The 21,695-nt window shown below is 40.8% G+C and overlaps 1 protein-coding gene across 4 annotated transcripts in view; it reads left to right on the forward strand.

Annotated features, from left to right (window-relative positions):
• The window catches only part of PALM2AKAP2 (PALM2 and AKAP2 fusion), a 312,233-nt gene that overhangs the window by 67,171 nt on the left and 223,367 nt on the right, over positions 1–21,695 (forward strand). For all 4 annotated transcript variants that reach the window (XM_075208422.1, XM_075208430.1, XM_075208439.1 and 1 more), the window contains exon 2: positions 17,495–17,575. In XM_075208422.1, coding sequence (XP_075064523.1) covers positions 17,495–17,575 — 81 coding nt within the window. The remainder of the gene's footprint in view (positions 1–17,494; positions 17,576–21,695) is intronic.

The raw sequence follows: 21,695 nt of genomic DNA on the forward strand, positions 1-21,695 counted from the left end.
TTACACCCAAAAATAGTATCTGGACTGCGTAGAGGACTGGCCCCTGGCCACCACAATATAATATATAGAAAACCTTCAACAGGTCTGAATTACACCCAAAAATAGTATCTGGACTGCGTAGAGGACTGGCCACTGGCCACCACAATATAATATATAGAAAACCTTCAACAGGTCTGAATTACACCCAAAAATAGTGTCTGGACTGCGTAGAGTAGTGGGCACTGGGCACCACAATAAAAAATATATAGAAAACCTTCAACAGGTCTGAATTACACCCAAAAATAGTATCTGGACTGCGTAGAGGACTGGCCACTGGCCACCACAATATAATATATAGAAAACCTTCAACAGGTCAGAATTACACCCAAAAATAGTATCTGTGCTGTGTAGAGTAGTGGGCACTGGCCACCACAATATAATATATAGAAAACCTTCAACAGGTCTGCATTACACTGCACATACGGCTGCTCCTCCATCCTCTCCATCATATACATGTTGGAGTTTCAGCGTGTGAAAACCTCTTGTTTTTGATAATGTCAGTGCATTTTGAATATTTTTCAATTTGCCCCACAACACTGAATGTACTTTATCTATGATACGCATCTATCTATCTTGACTGCGTAGTGTGGTGGCCCCGGTACACAATTTGGTACCGAGGCCACAATATAATTAAAAAACCCTCCACGGGTCAGAATTCCACCAAAAAAGGGTATGGACTGCGTAGTGTGGTGTGCCCGGAACACAATTTTTTACAGCGCCAACAATATAATTAAAAAATTGGGCATCAACTGTCACCGTTGTTTAATATCTGATACACCTAAATATGGACTGCACAGTGGAGTGGCCCCGGTAGTAAATTTGGTGCCGGGGCCACAATACCTCCTCCAACTTCCAAGTGTAGTGTTTATAAAGACAGACAGCGTCGAAGTGTTATTAGTTGACTTTCTTAACCCTAAAATTGTCCCTGTTGCAAATATTCGTGCAATGGACAGTTACTTTTTCATTGAAAAGACTCAAGCTTTCAAGTGTAGTGTTTATAAAATATAAACAACAATACAGTAGTTTTAGAGCACGTCAATACCTCTTGTTTTAAATTATGACAGGGCATTTTACTTTTGGTTTAATTTCTTGAATTTGTTTAAATTTGGTTTTACTTTTTGAACACGGCAAACGACTGTTGATTGGTCATATAATGCAAAAAAAAAAGTTCCAAGATGGAATTGTCCTTGGGCCCTCACACCCACCCTTATGTTGTTGAAATAGGACATGCACACTTTAACAAACCAATCATTTCAGCGACAGGGCCTACCAATCAACTTTGGCTGAAATGATTGGTTTGTTTGGGCCCCCACACCAAAAAAGCTATTCATCTCTCCCTGTACAGACTAAACAGGCTCTACTGAGGCAAGATGTCGTCCTCATCCTCAACCTCTGATTCCTCTCCCCCTACAGTGTGTACTTCCTCCTCATCACACATTATCAATTCGTCCCCGCTGGACTCCACAACCACAGGTCCCTCTGTACTATCTGGAGGGCAGTGCTGTACTTCATTGAGGAATTGATTATTCATTTTTATAAACATCATTTTTTCAACGTTATGAGGAAGCAACCTCCTTCGCCGCTCACTGACCAGGTTCCCCGCTGCACTAAAAACTCTTTCCGAGTACACACTGGAGGGGGAACAACTCAGGTAAAATAGAGCCAGTTTGTACAGGGGCTTCCAAACTGCCTTTTTTTCCTGCCAGTAACAATATGGACTGTCTGACATGTCTATTTGGATGGTGTCAGCAAAATAATCCTCCACCATTTTTTCTGAATCAGTGAACTTTGTAATAGCAGTACCACTGGACTTATACTGCTGGATTGGTTTTGCAAATTTGGTTATAATTACTTTTTTTTTTTTTTTTTATAACTTTTTTTTAGTTTTTTAAAAACTTGGGAATAATGGGGAAATAACTATGCCCTTAGAAGCACAGAGCACAGGACACAGCACCACTGGACTGAACAGGACACAGCACAGGACCCAGCAGCACTAGTGAACTCAGCAGGACAGAGCACAGGACACAGCACCACTGGACTGATACTGCAGAATGTGTGAACTTTGTAATATTGCAGTACCACTGGACTTTTACTGCTGAATGTGTGAACTTGGTAATATTGCAGTACCAATGGGCTTATACTGCAGGATTGGTTGTGCAAATTTTGTGGTAATTAAAAAAAAATTAAATTAGTTTTTGGTATTTTTTTAAATAACTTTTTTTTATTTTTTTAAACACAGGGGAATATTGGGGAAATAACTATGCCCTTAGAAGCACAGAGCACAGGACACAGCACCACTGGACTGAACAGGACACAGCACAGGACCCAGCAACACCACTGACCTCAGAAGGACAGAGCACAGGACACAGCACCACTGGACTGAGCACAGCACAGCACAGCACTGAACTGAACAGCACGAGATATAGCAGGACAGAGGACCACCTAACACACCCTCCCTCTACTCTGATCAATGCCCGAGTGAAGATGGCGGCGACTAGCGGGGAATTTATAGGATCCGAGTATCGCGAGATCCGACAACGGGATTATGAGTCAGAGCCTCAGTTTCAGATTTGAATTTGGCGCCAATACCCGGATCTGTCTCGGATCCGACTCGGATCGGCAAAGTTCGGGTGGGCTCGGATTTCATAAATCCGAGTGCGCTCATCTCTAGTATAGAAGTGATTTTGTGATCATTTTATTTACTTTTACCTTTCAATTATTCTTTTATGATACATGGTCTTTAACAGCCATTTAATGTGTGCAGTAACAACACAGAAGTCTTGGATAGAGACATAAGCATTTGCATTACTAATTTAGGGGTTACTCCTCACTGTGCCTATGGCCACACAGACTCTACAGCTCTTCTTGCAGAGGCTTGGGAAGGAACTGAAGAAGTCCCACTGGTTTGTCTACTAATAAAGTAAGCATATTGTAGTGCAACATTGGCTGAGGTAGAGTTATATGTGCTGGTATCTTATATAAATGTGGGATTTATACACATTTTCCCTTATGAGTGATGTGAGTGAGTTCTCTGTACAGCGCTGTGGAATTAGTGGCGCTATATAAATAGCTGCTGCTGCTGATGAGGACTGACCTAATTTTCTTATCTAGTAGTGTGTCTCTCTTGTGTTCTATACTCAGATTGGAACCCACACATTTCACATCATGCTGCACAATATTATAACATTGCACAAAATTAGCGAAATGGAGAAGCAATAACAGCTTTAAGCATTATCAATAACATTACTGTCCTCACCATTCAGCTATTTTAAGCTGTCTGACCACAGGTATTTGCCAAGCAGTTTGCTGTTATCATTTGGAACTTTGAGTGTTTCCGACTCTTATCCAAGTATTATATTTCCAGCAGTTATATACATAGAGTTTGTATGTAAGTAGAGTGACCAAACTGAGAAATACAATTATTACTACACATTTTACATTAAGTGAAATTACCTAATAGGTCTGGGCACAACTGGCTCAATGTAGAGTTTTTCTCACACACTTAAGCAGGATCAGTGTTGTAAAGGGTCAAGCTGAAATAAAAATAATAGATAATGCTCCTGTAGCAGGATGAGCTTAGTCTACCATTCTGTTTGGAAGAGGAGTTTTGGAGGGGATTTGTTTTGGGTCACCTCTTATCAGCTGTAACCTGCAATTAATGACCACTTCTACTTGGTCACCAGCACTCACCGAATGTAAGTGCCAACTGAGTACCTCCATGTGCCCCCAGTTACAGGAAAGTGGGTACTGCTACCACCAGTCTCCTTCAGTGGCACACCTGGAATTGCTTGCTTCAGAGTGTTGTTTGTAGCTGCTATAGCACTTCTATGCTGTTACTGGTTCCTTCTGACCACTCACTCTGGATCTAGACTACAGGGTAGTAGACAGAGCCTTGATTCGGGATGCTGGGTTCAATGCAGTACAGATAGTGGACGGATTAGAGTGTTAGCTCTTATCTGAAGATCACAGGATTTCAGCAGATAAATGTAGGAATAGAGCAGGATCTTTAAGAAGAATAGTGTTCATTGATCAATAGGTAGTGATGATACACACAGACAGATATATACAACTAGAATACACATTTGCTCTTTATATAGAGCTAAAAGCAGTTTCCACACCTGCTGTAAATTTAAATAAGCACTTGAAATCCTGGACCAATCCAAATGGTGATTTGTTCAGGTTGCCCAATCTGGTAGAGGGGGTAGACTGCACTGAGACTTCCTATTAAAGTAGGCAAGTTGGGATCCTCCTTGAAGTGATTTGTGGTGAATGGCGTCATTTTATCCCCACCCACCTGCTGCCAAAGTTACACTATTCGCCGTGCCTCGCCCTCCTTCTCACACTTCACCTCCTCTCCGGAAGACATTGAAAAGTTAGTAAGTATGATATATATTGTGGTATAAACATGGAAAAATCATTGATGGACTGTATGTAAGTCCCAGGTTTCTGACTTATGTGTTTTAATCTCCAGGGAAAATTGTTAGTATTGGAAAGACAGTTTTACAAAAAACTTTGGGCTTAAGTAGGTGTCAGCTAGAGGGTTTTCTGAAGTAAATGGAGAGAGAGGGAGGGCCTCCATTCATTAGGTCCATTTTGGTTCTTCTGACCTTTCAGTTAGAAAGCAGGCTAATTAGTAGTTACACCTGCAAGGTGTACATGCTCAGTCACTCTTTCTCATGGAATCCTCCATATGGAAAGAAAATTGCTATTTGTAAATTAACTAAACTGGACATTTGTTGTTTGTTTGTGAGCTGGACAATAGGTCCTTCCACACACTTAGAGAAGGATTCTCTAATGTATTAGTTAGAACCGAACAGGTTAGGATTTAATTTGTTGTTTTATTTTGTATTTTATCTTTAATAAAACTAGCTGAGGCTAGTTGTACCAGAACATTGGACTGCTGTGACTTTTTATGACCACTGTGTAAAAAGGTGCCCCATTTACCCCAGGAGATGAGACCTGTACCCTGCTCTCACGATTATATACGCTATATTTCACTGTATATATGTAAATGGTTAGTGTTGCTCAGACAGTGTCCAGTCATTGTCAAACAAATGTTTTGTCAGTTCAATAAAATAATGTTAATAAATTGAATAAATAACCTTTCAGTAAAAGGTTATGACATTTTTATTTAAAATTGTAGTAAATATAGTTATTATCCTATAAGCACAAAATTAAGTACAGAAATTATTTAAAATTATTATATAGTGAAATCATTAAATGGTAAGCACCACAAAACTATAACAGATGCCATGCTTTTATCTCAATCCCAATCAAAAATCTTTTTCTGCTCTCGGATCATAAATTGAACAATTCTCCAGAAGGATTGTATGCTCACATGTGTAGAAAAATTAACTTCCAATTGGGTTCGCTAAACCATAGAGAGTAACTAGCCTATACCCTATGTTTTGCTCCATATGGGTTCGGCATTAAGTGACATCAAGTCTAAAAACTTACAGATGTTTTGTGTCATTATTTGGCACTTCATCATGGGTTAACAGGTGTTAGAATGCAGCATTATTTAAATAGCACTGTAACTTAACTTGTAAAAGTAAAATAAAAAAATTATTTGACACATAAAAATAGCAACACGTAAAAACATGTATCCCTGAAATTATTCATTAGATCCGACAGAGCTCCTTATTTTTGATAAAACCACTTCCTTTTACTTTGTAACAATTTAGTATTTAAGTCACTTGTGTATATCCCTGTGGAATCCCACTGTATACCACAAAAACATAAGCCGAATCTCCATGGTGACACACAAAGACATGATGGACACTAGGAGCAGGGCTTTTGAAAGATAATAATGGGCCAGGAGCCCCTTTGTAAAAAAGGAAGAGTAACTTTAGTTAGTTTTTTCTTAAGTAAGTTAGGAAATCTTAGAACTACCTTGGTTAAATAACCCTCTTGGAAGCTTGAACAAATAGACTACACTCTATTGAACATCCCTTATCTTCCTAGAACATCAATGGGCTAAGATAATTATTTTAGGGCCTCAGGATGTCGAATTGTGGTCACCGTTACCTGATGGGTTCAATGCAAATACCTCCTTATTCCCCCTTTAGTAAAACAGTGCTAAATAGGTTTATCATGCCGATTCAGCATTTTTTTTAACATGTTGCTAAATGTTCCTTCTGAATTCCCTTCTCTTTATGGCTACTTATTTCTTGCCACAGTTTAAAATTGATAAATAAAACCAATTATATAACTTTTTTGTATTGTTTTGATATACTGAATGTCTGCTCTTGTTGAAACAGCTCATTCTCAGATGGATATACAGATGCCTTGAAGGGATGCACCTGACTGGCAACAGTATTCATATATCCTATAGCAGTCAAATGTCCTCATGTGAGGATACCACCCTTAGCTGGGATGGAAGTTACCCTCTGTGGGATTCAACTCACTCGGGTAGACCAAGATATATCCAAAATAAGACTTTATTACGACAGCACAACACCACAAGACGTTCACAAGTTACAGGGTAAATGGTAGCACGTATCCTCCAGCAGCCTCCTGCAGTCAGCACTCCAAAGTCATAATCTCTGTCCCTTTCAGGGTCTTATCCTCCCGCAATATTACCACTACCGTTTAGCAAAACAGTTATGGTGTCTCCTAGCCTGGGTTACTAGCTCACACCAACCCTGTCCTGGTAGGGTTCCCTCCAGCGGCACCACAGTTCCTGGCCCAGAGTCCTTTTCACTGATGTCTTCTACACCAGGATCCTCCAAACTAGCATCCCCCCCTGGCATTCTCCTCGCCCTCTATTATTTTCTCTGTACCCAGGAAATAGGGTCAAATGTCTCCAACCTCCCCTTTACAGAAGGGGCCTTCCAGTCAACAATTTAGCTGCTAGACATACTGTCCCTGTTACCTTGATTAGACAATAGAATGGCTTGACTCAATTAGCTGTTTTGGCTGGATACACTACACATGGGGTTACAATAGTACATCAAGGAATGACACTGCACGCTTACATGGAACAATAAGACTTTTGACACATGATATCAGCAGGGTTACACAATATAAGTCTGTGATACCTTTTGATACAATTACATTTATATTGACACATATTGATACATTTCCCCATGCTATTTCAACCAATATATTACTGTGGAGGCACATTGCATATGAGTAGAAGTTCTAACCTCATTACCTCTCAGGTTATCTGTTGACCTAGCTAATTAACATGGGCTGCCAGCTAGTTAACTCAGACATTGTTCTGATAACAAACCTCATCTCAGCTGCACCCCATACAATACACATTTGAGACAAATGGTAATTACATTAGCTACCACAAGCAAAATGACTGCTGTTGTTCTGATATTTTCACACAGTATGGCAATATTGTTTCTATTTATACTACATACAATATCACAGGTAATAGTATGGGCAAAATGTGTCTAATAACATGAAATAATAATACACATAATACACCAATGCTCTGGTGTATATACTTAGACTGGGCCAAGGATTAAAAAGTACAATAAACCGTGAGAAACGGGTGATGATTACATAGTTCTCAGTCCAGTAGTACCCCGTTTCCTCACATTCCTCCCCTACTTTTTAAACTTGAGCCCCAGTCTCTTCTGCAGACACTACTGCAGGTTTTATGTGGTTTCCCACGAGATGAACCAATTTCCTGCTGGGCTGTGCGCAGCCTCCAGCGTTCACTTGCTGCACCTTGTTATATTCTTGTAGCCGCCAGCACCTATCAATTCCCAGAACCTCTGCGGGAAGTCTCGGTCTCCTGCTCCAGTAGCTACTCTGAGCCCTGCTGTCTAAGAGCCTTACCGACTGCCTTTCCCTGGTTGTCTGGGGTCCTGTCTGGCTACGCCTCCCCCTTTCCCAGTTCCCTTCTGCACTGGGATTACTCATTTCCCCAGTCTGCACCCGCTTATGCACAGGGTTCTTGCAGGAATCCTGCTGCACACTATCTCCTGCAGGGACTACTGAGAGTAACATCACGCAGTCATCAATGTCCTGCTTTTTATGCTGCCTTCTCCCCTCCTGTGTCCGAATGTCACTGTTGCAGCCATGCCCTAACATATTCTTGCAGTCTGCACAGTTGGCTATGTAGCGGTCTACATCCCTCGCTAAACCTAACCACATGAACTGCTGTCTGAGCCTGGCTCGTGTTCTCCTTTTTCCTCTGTGATCGGTACCCCCTTCCCCATGGGCCTGAGCTATAAACCGATCCCGATATTCGGGTGGGACTACCAACCTGTACTTATGATTTGGGCTGGACACCGTATACAGTAACCCATCCAACCAAGCACAATCCTCTACCACCCCAGTCTTATACGACATATCTGCTAGTGCCCGCATCCCTTCTAGATCTGGATCTAGTAGCTGGGCTTCTTGCAGTCTAGATTTATCCTCCTCCCCCAGGACTAACCCCCCCTCAGGATGGTCTTGGCTACTCACCCTCAGAGGCCCGGAGATGGTAAAGAAAGGTTGCTGATACCCGTTAGTTACTGGCGTGTAGAAGTGGTTGTTCTTCCTCTGCCTGGGGCTCACCTTTCTATGGGCTTTTTCAACAAAATAATTCCTGAGGTCTTGCCCCAAATCATTGCCCAAAATCACCTCATTGGACATTCCTGCCATAACTCCAACTTCTACCAGGTTGTTACGATGGCCCCAATGCAACTGGACTTGGGCTGTTGGAATCTCTGCCCATCGTCCATCCTCCATCCTAATTTTAAAGTACTTGTTGGGGATAATTCTTCTGGAATCCACCAACTCGGGGCGTACCAGGGTGATGGCTGCCCCACAGTCTCTAAATCCTTGGGCTTTTCTGCCATCCACCCATACAGGTTTCAAGTGCCTGTAAAGGCGTCCTCCTGTTGTTTGCCTCATGTCAGCCACAGCATTGCAAGTGGCCTTTACCCCCCTCGCCTCTGGCGCATCAGGGTGGTAGTGTTTGTTTTTCCGGGGGTGGCTCCTGCCAACAACCCCCGTGGGAGGGAATTGGTCTAATTGACCTCCTTTCCTGGGACACTGCTGTTGAAGATGTCCCCAGTATTCACATCGAAGGCACCACTTCCCGACTTGTCCCAAGTGTGGTATTGCTTGTCCTTGACTGCTGGGTCGCCTTTGGCCTTCACTCTGCCCCTTTTCTGCTTTATCCCAGGACTGTGGGTTACACTTTGCCACCCAATCCTGAAGGCTGGGAAATATCTCAGTCAGCCCTGCTTTTACCAGCTCAAGTCCTTTTCTCCGGATCCACTGACTGAGGACGTGCTGCAGCTCTTGACGAAGCTGACCATAGTCATAGCTTCCACTGTGCACTGCTGACTGGCCTGGGGTGGGGGATGTTTGTATTGTAGCTGCAATCTCCTGAATCCTTACTGGCTGCTCCTGGTCCTCATACAACTCCTTGGCTTTCAGGATTTCTGCAACATAAGTCCCAACTTGGGTGCCTTCCACTGCTGGGACCTCTGCTATTTTCATCCTGCCCGCATTATCGAGTAGGCACAGGTCCCATTTGCATAGTTTTTCCACTAGTTGTGGCCTGAAGTCATCCTGGGTAGTAGCAATTTCCCTTGTCTGGCATAATCCCCGGAGTTCATCCAGTTTTAGGGAGTTATACTTGATCATGTCTCACGTTTCTTGCAACTCCTCTGATAGGCTTCCTTTGGGTGCTGTGTAGCCCGTGCTGTGCTGTACCTACAAGGCCCTTGGACTGCAACCGCTTGCGTCCCTTGCAGCCTTCCCGGTTCTTGCAACACCGGGCCGAGTGATCCCACTGCTTGCCACCAAATGTGAGGATACCACCCTTAGCTGGGATGGAAGTTACCCTCTGTGGGATTCAACTCACTCGGGTAGACCAAGATATATCCAAAATAAGACTTTATTACGACAGCACAACACCACAAGACGTTCACAAGTTACAGGGTAAATGGTAGCACGTATCCTCCAGCAGCCTCCTGCAGTCAGCACTCCAAAGTCATAATCTCTGTCCCTTTCAGGGTCTTATCCTCCCGCAATATTACCACTACCGTTTAGCAAAACAGTTATGGTGTCTCCTAGCCTGGGTTACTAGCTCACACCAACCCTGTCCTGGTAGGGTTCCCTCCAGCGGCACCACAGTTCCTGGCCCAGAGTCCTTTTCACTGATGTCTTCTACACCAGGATCCTCCAAACTAGCATCCCCCCCTGGCATTCTCCTCGCCCTCTATTATTTTCTCTGTACCCAGGAAATAGGGTCAAATGTCTCCAACCTCCCCTTTACAGAAGGGGCCTCCCAGTCAACAATTTAGCTGCTAGACATACTGTCCCTGTTACCTTGATTAGACAATAGAATGGCTTGACTCAATTAGCTGTTTTGGCTGGATACACTACACATGGGGTTACAATAGTACATCAAGGAATGACACTGCACGCTTACATGGAACAATAAGACTTTTGACACATGATATCAGCAGGGTTACACAATATAAGTCTGTGATACCTTTTGATACAATTACATTTATATTGACACATATTGATACATTTCCCCATGCTATTTCAACCAATATATTACTGTGGAGGCACATTGCATATGAGTAGAAGTTCTAACCTCATTACCTCTCAGGTTATCTGTTGACCTAGCTAATTAACATGGGCTGCCAGCTAGTTAACTCAGACATTGTTCTGATAACAAACCTCATCTCAGCTGCACCCCATACAATACACATTTGAGACAAATGGTAATTACATTAGCTACCACAAGCAAAATGACTGCTGTTGTTCTGATATTTTCACACAGTATGGCAATATTGTTTCTATTTATACTACATACAATATCACAGGTAATAGTATGGGCAAAATGTGTCTAATAACATGAAATAATAATACACATAATACACCAATGCTCTGGTGTATATACTTAGACTGGGCCAAGGATTAAAAAGTACAATAAACCGTGAGAAACGGGTGATGATTACATAGTTCTCAGTCCAGTAGTACCCCGTTTCCTCACACCTCATAGCAAAAGATCAAAGTTTTTTATACTCAGCTGCATGGATTAATGTGTTCATACAGTTTACAGCATACCCTGTTCCTGTCATCAACACAAAACAGCCTGAAACAGGATTGATCAGTGTCAGAATCACTAGGTGGAATTGATGATACCTGCCAGCAGTTGGCGCTACTGAGTACTGAGGCGCGGAGTCTAACACACCCCCGGTATTCACCAGGAACCCCTGCAAGGAGGTATGGACTTTGCTGCAAGGACGTGCAGGTCTCGGCCCTCAGTATCAGTCAGCTGGTGAGGTAACAATTGAGGCAGCAGTGAGAGCCCACCAGGATGCAGGATGGGAGAGTAGTCAGCAAGCCGGGTCAAAACCAGAAAAACGGATATAGCCAAATCAGAAGCAGGAGAATGGTCAGGAAGCCGGGTCAATACCAAATATCAGTCTAAGCCAGAATCAGGAACCAAGGAGAAGTCAGGAACAAGCCGGGGTCAGAATCCAAATCACAGCAACACAGTAACAAACACTGGAGCAAGGCTGAAGATCAAATACTCTGGCACTAGACATGTGTCAGAGGCTGCCTTATATACCCTAAGGTGCCTCCTGATAGGGTTAGGGAGATTTTGGCGGTAAGACATGCTGGCTGCAGACATGTGAGCAGAGATAGCGTCCCGCTGCTAGGCAACAGAATGTGGTTGCTTGGAAGGTGCAGGCGTCCGTCTCCTGCACCAAGTGTCAGTGCGGGGACGGCGCCTGACAATCAGTACAGACAATGTTTCAATCCTCCAGTGTCCAGTGTTAATGTTCTTTAGTCTAAAGAAAATGCACCTTTTTTTACTGTTACTGACCTGAGCTGAATTCTATTGGCTTTCCCTTTAGTATGCAATATTCAAAATCACTTAAATCTTTTGTTTTGCCAATTCTTCTTCTGAATTGCATCTGTATGATTCATTGGTACCTGCCTACCACACATGATTCCATAAGTGGTTGGACAGTAAACTACATGAAAAGAATAGGCATGCATAATAAATGGAAACTCACTATATATGTCTTTTCACACTTGTGTTACTGTAACAGGAAAATCCAGGAGCATAGGGTCATTTTGTCACAGTGGAAACAAGCCCCAGCCTGGTCAGTATAAGGGTCTAGTCCCCTCTGAGACTACTATCACAGCGCTAGGCTGTAGGGGCTGATATCATGAAAAAGCCAACTCATTCACCAGTTATTATAAAAAAAACTTAAATCTTCTTTACATTGTAGTTGAGATTCTCCTTTTTAATAATGCAAGAAGAAAAGATTAAAAAAAAGTTCTCGTTAGGAGCCCTGACACTGAATGACTTCCTTTATGGGGGGTTTCTTTTTGCCATTGGATTATAAAAAATATTTTCCATTTTGTCTATGATAGAAAGAAGATTTTATTGTATGTACAAGTTTTGAAGAGTGTTATTCCAGTTAACTTCATTTTAAAATCTGTTGTTTTTTGATTTTTGTTTTTGTTTTTGTTTTGTATAATGGGTAAGGATCTTAGGGGCCTCTGTCTATTACATTGGAACTACAGCCATTGTGGAGCTACTGGCAGCTCATGAGTGGAAGGGCATGATAGTACTTTTTATTCAACAGACACCATTATGCCCTTGCAGTCAATGTTTATCAGGAAATGCTAGAACATGTAGCTCCACAATAGCTGGAGGACAGTGGCTTTGAGCCACTTTGAGTCACTGAGTCCTCTGTTGCACAAAACTAATTGCTTAGAGACTCTGATTGGTCTGCAATCTTTTCAGTTGACTCATGCTAGAATCTATTATTCGGTCTCCAGCTCTTATTGGTGCTGTAACCAAGGTCCTGGCACTCCCTTGCATATATGATGGGACTGCGCCCTGCTACGTCCCTTCTTGACTCAAGTTGTAGCTTCCAGGTTTAATAACCACAGAACTTAAACCCAGACAACCGTCAGTAGAAAAAACAGTCAATCATGTTTAATATATATATATATATATATATATATATATATATATATATATGATGTTTTTCTCTTTTCAAACCTAAGAGGCAATATATTACATGTTTGTACAAGCTGGTTAAGTCAAAATGATTTGGCAACTATCAAAAATCTATAAAATAATTAACAATAAAGCACTAATGTTCTGAAAACATATTAGGCCTGATTCATGAAGGAAAGTAAGTAAAATAGATGAGTAAGCTTTCTCCTGGACAACACCATGTTACAATGCAAAGGGTGCAAATTAGTTTATTATTTTACACATATTTTAAATATTGTCTGTTTTTTCATGTAGTACAATACTGCTCCCTGTTACACCACTAAATAACTTTTGCACGGTCTGAATATTTTCCATTTATAACTACCATGTCATCTATCCTTCAGTCAGATCTCATCCCATGTACAAACTTTTCCCATGACACTTGGTACCTTATATAGAAGATTTTTATGTGAAACAGTGCATACTTCAAAATTTTTCAAATAATTTATATAGGGACTTAACTATTCTGAGAACGTGTGTGTTTTTGTGTGTGTGTGGGGGGGGGGGGGGTGTAAGGGAGTAGGCTGTGAATTCTGGCATTTGTTACTATACATATTGCTTCTTTACATTTCGTACACCTCTCCTCTTCTACTTCCTCTTTCCTCTTCTCTCTCATTTCCCTTGACTAAACCCTGTTCTTCTCTGTCTACACTATATCGCACACTGATGCAATCTTCACCCTATCCCACGTCTTCTACTTTAAAATCTCAAGTCTTCCAACCGAACCGCCTGCCCCCCACAACTGTAGCCTGCAGTCCTTCCCTACTGTAGAGCCTGTAGCCAAGACAAATATCGTCCCAGGACTCCAAAAACTCAAAACCTCCTTTTTCACCGTCTTCAGAAAAAAATTTTTTTTAGTTAACAGCCTCATTTTAGAAATCCTTTTTGAATACCATCCACCTACCTCTAGCTTTGTCATTTGGTACCAATATGTATAATGACTGCTGGGTTTCTCTCATGTATCTGTCGACCTGATCCGTAATATGCCAAACCCAAGTACCCAGGAGACAGCAAACTGTACGGCATTCAAGATCTTGGCGACAGATTTCCTATCCTCCTAAAAACTGAATCCACTACCACCAGCACCTGTCTGTCCTTTATTGCACTCCTGTTGGAATCATCACTGGTTGCTAGTGGAAGTATCCTGCTGCAACAATGCTACTCCTGAACAGACGTCCCTAATGTCAGACAATTTGGCATATTTATTGTGTTGTGCCAGATCAGCAGTATCCTCCCTAACACTCTTTTCTCTACCCCTTCTTCTGACTGTAAATCAGCTTTCTACAGTACCTCAGTATCCTATTCTTCCATGGCCCCATCCCTTTCTACAGTGCCCCCAGCCAGTATCTGCTGCATGAGGATCAAACTCAGTCAGTGTCTGCTACATGAGGAGCAAACTCCACTCCATGTTGCCAGTGGTCCTACAGTAAGTGTTGACAGCTGCACATTTAGATCCAGAATCTGGGTGTCCAGATGAGCAACTTGCTTACATCTTGCACAGCAGTATTGACCCTTGAATAGTTGTTTCAGAAATATATCTATAGTACAATACGTATACGTGATATTACCAACAATGTAGCACATACTGCTAGCACTTTACTTAAGCTATAAGGGGAAAGTTACTCTGAAATTAATGTATAAATTTAACTAGAACCAATTAATGCAAGGAAGAGTACTGCAGAGTATTGGCACAATAGTGTTGCAATAGCAACAGAGCACTTTCTTACAAAGTAATATTATAAAATAGATTAAACAAAAGAAAAACCAATAAGAGTACAAACACAAAAGGCTATTTTTTGTGGTGCTTTCTATGCACTTATCAGTACAAATAAATTTCAATAACAATAAAGAAACTTACATAGCTCACAAACCTTCTTTGGTTTCCTTATTAATGTGCAGTCTCAGAAAAAATTGCAATACATTCAACAAACCATTTAAATTAATAATTGAAATCCATTGTGTCTTGTTGTATTGCATTTACTTTAACACCATGTTTCATATATGAATATTTGACTTTTTGGTTTAAGGTTGAGTTGTTCTTTGCAATCACGATTGGTCTCCAACCCTTTTTAAGTTGATTGTAGAGGTCCCATCATCATCATTCCTCAGTACAATATGTTGCTTTCTTAACAGAGTAATATGTGGCATTTATTATCCAGAAGGATTGGGGTCTTGGGTTATCTGGATTTGTTCCCCATAATTTGGAATTTGCCTACAATCTACTAAAACACATTTAAAGATAACCCCTATTTTTGCTTAGCTGCCCTTGGAATAGCCCTTATTAATAAACTGTTCTGGATAAGGTGTATTTAGATAAGAAATCCCATATTAGAAATTCCTGCTTTCGTATATACTCTCCCTTTAATATATCTTTACATCAATGTGTTTTCATAAATATGGTAATGTCTAGCATGTGCAGCTGTTTTGTATTTGTTATTTTTCCCAATACAGAAGCTTTTCAAATAAATGTTGATGGTAGAAATAATAATAGTAATTGCCTCTTCACCATTTATACTCCCAGAACAAAGATATTCACATACAAATATTTCATGTGAGATTCTGCTCTATTGCATCAATGACATATAACTAAGGTAGCAAGAATGTATCTGAAATCATTTTATAGACTGTACTGTGGTATATGAAAATGTGTGTCCGTAAATCCATAACAAAATATAGGATATATTAGTATTCATCAAAATTGATGAGCTTTTATTAGAAGCAAGTCGATGGTCAGAGTTTCACATGGCATACATGGAGAAAGGAGAACTACTTATTAGCAAGAATGCACAGGCAGTAAATGCTAAACATGGATCCTTTTGACAGCAACTTACCAGTTTTTTCTGTTCAGTACAAATGGAAATTCCCTACTAATTAAAAATTGCAGCAGCTGAATGTTTGTTGCCAAGTATATTTGGAAAACAACTACAATTGATGAAGGAGTAGATCTTGTATGTTGCATTTTTGGTCTATTTAGTTATATTTTAAAATTGTAGTCATCGTTCATGTATGTGAATGTTTTCATATAGGAATCAATGATCTTCAATCTACCACGTTCAGTCAAATTAAAGAAGAACTCCATGCAATATTCCCCTCTAATCAGCAAAATTGCATGGGTCCTATGGTACAAATTCTTGCAGTGTGGGGGAATCTCACCACTGCTTGTGCCTGCAGTCCTATGATCCTCTAGAACTTAAAGCTTGGAGGATGAACATAAACTCCTGCACATCCAGCCAGGTTGAACTAGTCATGTCATGTTGTAAACTTGTTTCTGCAGCGGTACACTTCCATCCTGTCGTCCATGTGTCCTGGAGCAACATGGTACTGCAGGAGTCTGCAGGGAGTTGGATTCATTCTCTACAGGTTCTGTGTATCAGGAATGCAAGAGCAGTGCACAGGTCCTGTGCTGTACATATACTCTTGTGAAAAAGTCAACACAATGGGGGTAAATTACTGTAAAAAAGAGCATATTTCAACCCATATGCAGAGTCGTACACTTGTAAAGATGTGCCCGCCTCTGCATTAATAGCACGTGTGCCTGGTTTACAACAAGTTACCATTGTGTATTTGCCCTGTATCTGCCCTGTAGTAGGTGCAAAATATGCACCTACTAAAATGTGTATATGTGTGTTGCTGCAGGTCCCTATGAGCCACATTTGCGTAAACATGCCTTTACTGCAATTGGCCTTCATTGGAACGCCCTTTCCCTCCCCTGACCCACCTCTCCAGGTGTATGCGGGTGTGTGCCAGAATCATATAAGTCTGCATATGTGCACATGCACGTGCCCACTTTATGGGCATGTGCAGAGTGATTTCACGCAAGATACGCTACTCAAACTAACGTATGTCCCACTCTGCAGCAGCCCACATCTTCTAGTTGCTGTGTAGTAAATTTAAACAAGAATATAGAGCTCAGAGCACCTGAATGAATAGGCCCTGAGTGTTGTTTATAGTTACTATGGGCAGCCACACCCAATGCATCAATGATTACTGGTGATATATTTTTAGTTTATTTTATCATTGTTTTTGTGTGTTTTATTGTCACGCATTATTAATGTGCAGAATTTACAGTTCTTTTATGATCATTGTCATGCATAACTTATCTTTGTCATTTGATTAGGTTTTTGTATTTTCCTATAGATAGAAGCTGTCACTGAATTATATCATACTGTCTAAGAATGAAATAACAAACAATTGTATTATGATCAATACAATATGATGGAAAATACTATTAACAGTGCTTGTAACATAAAATATGAATGTTCCTTTAAATTGGGAGTGTAGCAGCTATCACTGAGAGAACTAGTGGCTTTCTTTCTATGTCAGTGTACAGCAGTTAGAGCTCATGATAACATGTTTCCTCAGCACTTGAGCAGCACTGCCAGCACATGTTAACAGCTGCTGAAAGGGAACCTAGAGCGTGCAGATTCTTATTTGTACATTTTATTTCTTTCTCTTGCAAAGGAAAAAAGAAAACGGCAGGCTGCAATTGAGGACAAAAGACAGCAGCTTGAAGACCAAATTCTTCAACTGCAACACCTAAAGGTAAGAGCTAGCAGCCAAGGAGAGGCACTTACTCACAACATCCATATTATACATGTTAATTACATCACATGTGTCTCTATAGCACTGCATTGTCAATGGAGGAAGCTTCTGCCTTGGAAAAATTACAGTCAAGGCTTTTGTGAGAACACAGTTATGTGTAAAATATTGATCTAGCATCAAAATCAATGGTACTCAGATTACATGTCTTTTGTACATAATATAGGATAGATGACATTTGTGTCTACGTAATGTCATTCTATAGTGTGTGTGTATTTGTAAATATATATGAACAGTATTTTAGCAGTATTATTAAGCATCATAAATATTCAGTGGTTCTCTCACTGTATATATTAATCTAGTGCTGTATAAGTTTTTCAGTGGGGTGGCCAAATATATGTTATAGATAGATGTTTATGGAGTGGTTCCATTAAAAAATATCATACAATAGGGAACACAGTTGGACAACCCCTTATCTAACACATCATGCTATTATGACATGGAAGGCCTTGCAGTTGGATTTTTTAATACAATAGTGTCACTTAGACAGATCAATACATTTAAAGAAATATGCATTTTAATAATATGATTGCTTCTTTACAGAGGCAATATAAACAGCTACACTTTAACTTGGGCAGATGAGCAGAAATGTAGGCTGTGATAAACAGCTTTGCAATGTAGGGAATGGAAAATGTGTTCATTTAGAGTGAATAACAATTGTAAAAAAAAAAAAAAAAAAAAAAGCAGTGGACCAGTAGCAACACAGTAGCAACAGTGCTTCTTTTCATGTGCAATATACATTATAATAAGTGGCCATGGGCAGAAACAAGTGGTGGTTGTCACAATTGACAGGCGAGAGCAACAACAAGGGGAATGCTGGAATGGGGGGCAGGGAGCGTCTATCCCCCGGGCCGGGCCCATAGTGGCTGGGTTATTGGGCCACCTGGATTTTTTTTCCGTTAAAATTTTCCTAATAGGCTGCTGAGTTGAGTCTTGACCCCCAGGCTAAACTTTGCCAGCCCTCCCCTGGCTACAGACTATATTCTGTTCCCAGGATGGCAAATGTAACAGGGGTTTGGTTAATGGGTAAGGTGGGACTAAGAGCACTAAAGTCTATGGCCCTGCATGCTGTGCTGAAATTGGCACCAGGTCCATGGCAGTACCAGAAATGATTGTTAGGGCCTCCTTAAACTGTATGATTATATGGACTAACACAACATGTAAAATGGGTAATTTACTAGCTGTAAACTATGCAGATGTGCCTCTTTTACTACCATGTGCACACATAAGTTCATGTAGAGATCGCTATCCCCATGGGTCACATTGTGCTCCCAGTGATGTGTTGATTTGTGTTTTTTTGCATGGAAGGCATGATCTGGATCTCGTATACGCATATCTCCTCCTCAACATTGGCCCTAACGTCGCAGCCTATAGCATTACATGTTAACACATACTTTCAGGGGAGTTATATGAATGCAGTGGGACTGTGTGTAGCGATCAATGATATTTATGATCAGATCCGTTCAACTCGATTTCACTGTACTGTGAATGCAGTTTATTGCTGATGCACTGGACCATTCTGAAGCTGCAGTTATGTTTCAAGTGGATACATATCCTAAGCCAGCCACATTTAAGATATGAGATCAGGAGCCAAGTGTGCACATGCACCATCATGTGATCTGCTCCTTATACCTGTTTCAGAGAGCCCAGCAGTTACCTGTCCATCCAGTGTGAGTCACATAGATATGCAGAATGGTAAACGGAGGTCAGACGGTAGAGGAGGAGCACTGTGAGAACATGCGACCTGGATCCCACCTTAATCCAGCTCAGTCTGCCATGCTGAGTTACTCTGGGTGCAGCGGGTTATCAAGGAAAGGGAATGGCATAGGATCCGTTTGACTCATGGCCTGTGTGCACAGTACGCCGTGCACCTATGGTAAATACACCAATGCATGGTTTACCAGTTATAGATTAATAAAAAGAATAAAGCAGTAATCAAGAAATAATTAGCAGTAAAGATGTGTAAATATTATTAGGATTCACTAGCACATTTTACCTTATGTATCCATTTTAGCATAGCTACCTATAATTCATACCTTCCTTCTGGGAGAAGGCATGAAAAAAAAAAGATGTGGGTGGGGCTTGGTGACAAAATTTCAATCTCCCTAGGCAAGGCGTATAATGGCGCAAATCGTATCATCACTTCCCGGTCACTTAGTGTTCACTGAGGTGGTGAGCGTCCTTCAAGGAGATCTCTCTGCTGCCCCAGGAGTCCGAACTGTCTCCCAATAATCCAAGAGTCTCTCAGACATTAAAGCAGATTAGGCAGCTATGTATTTCATTATGTCCCAAAACAAGAGTCTGTGGGGTAAGAGGGCATCTGAACCCCGGGCCGCTCATGTAGTGGGCTACCTTTAGCTGGGTCACTGTGCTACCTGCATTTTTTTTCCTTTTATGTTCCTAATACGCTGCTTAGCTCCCCCGGGCTAGAATTTGCCTACCAGCCCCTGCCCAAAATGTATATTTTATGAATTTAATTATTTTTTTGAATAAAATTATAAGTAAAAGTGTTTTCTTGGATTGGCAACCTTGTATTTAATTAACTATAGTAACAAAAGAAAGCCCAATCTATCTTCAAAAAGAAAATATAAAATTCTTCTGGATAAAATAAAAAACACAATCCCCAACTTCGGAACAACTGACGTAGTTCACAAAATGACGAAATGGTTGGGCCTCCAGAAATACAATTTTAGCTCTGATCTTGTCCAACAAAATGGTTATTGTTTATTTTGTATTGTTTCTATTTTGGGACTAAAAATATGCTTTCACGTATAAATGTACAGGATAGCGCAAAAGGCTGATTCTGACCAATAAAAATGTACAAATCAGGTAATTTTGCAAGGGTAAAAAGCTACCCTTCCATGCAGAAAACCTTGAAGCTTGTTTAAATTTCTTGTCTCACAACACTGCGTTGGCCAAATATGAGACCAAAAATTAAACTCTAAAAAGCAGCACGTAAAAATAGCATATTTACGCACATATTCTGAGCTGTCCGCATTGCGAGACGCATTCAGTTCTGCACCAGTGGCACATACACCTGCACTTGCCCCTTGGACCTCCCCTATAGAAGAGAGAGAGGCCTCTGTACTGCCTCTGTATTTACATCTATGCTTACATATACTCATGTTTATCAACTTTAGGTATTTCCATTCTGGGATCTCCTGGAAGGAAGGTGAATTACAAGCGCAGAGGGTGCGGGGTGCTGCGAATCGCGTCATATTGGTCCCATCCCCGCCACATAATAATCTGATTGCGTCATTTCATTTTGAGAGCATGGCCAAAATGACTCAATTCACAGTGAATCGCATCATCGAAGCAACAGTCCAGCAGGATGCAGGAGAATGGCCTGCTTTCCCAGGAGTCTGGAATCCGAGAGAGTGGGCAAGCATACATATACTATGTAGAGCAGGCCTGGTCAACCTGTGGCTCTCCAGGTGTTGTGAAACTACAAGTCCCAACATGCCCTGCCAGCTATAGTCTGGGTTTCACCTGGCAATGCATGCTGGGGCTTGTAGTTTCAAAACACCTGGCGAGCCACAGGTTGACCAGACCTGATGTAGAGCATTAAGTTCTGTAGGCCTTTTATTTTAAGAATTTGTCTATAAATGAAATAATACATACTCTGTTTTTACCCAGTTTTCACATATGATTACATTAAATGTGCTGTTAAGCTGTTTCAAAGATGTTTAATTTGTAGATGTCTTTCATACTATTAGTATGTGACTTCTACAAGTTTATGTCTATAGTTCTCATGCATCGTTAATATTAACCAGACCAATCTTTAATTAATATAATATATTGTGTGTGTCAAACAGTAAAACTGGAAAATGGTCCCTTTAAATATTAACATTCAAAGCTAAATTACAGTGTAGTGTTGTCATGGTAACATGCATTCACTCCTATTTTTAGTATTAAAACATTAAACAAAAAAACATGCAATTTTTTTGTTACAAAAATGAATTCTTATGCCATGGTTAAAACGTATTATAACAAAAAGGTCAGTGATTGCAATATTGTAGTAAAATGAAACTACAAACTGAACACAATTATTTTAAAATTGAGT

The sequence above is a fragment of the Mixophyes fleayi genome, chromosome 1, assembly GCF_038048845.1.
Source record: "Mixophyes fleayi isolate aMixFle1 chromosome 1, aMixFle1.hap1, whole genome shotgun sequence".
Classification (NCBI taxonomy): Eukaryota; Metazoa; Chordata; class Amphibia; order Anura; family Limnodynastidae; genus Mixophyes; species Mixophyes fleayi.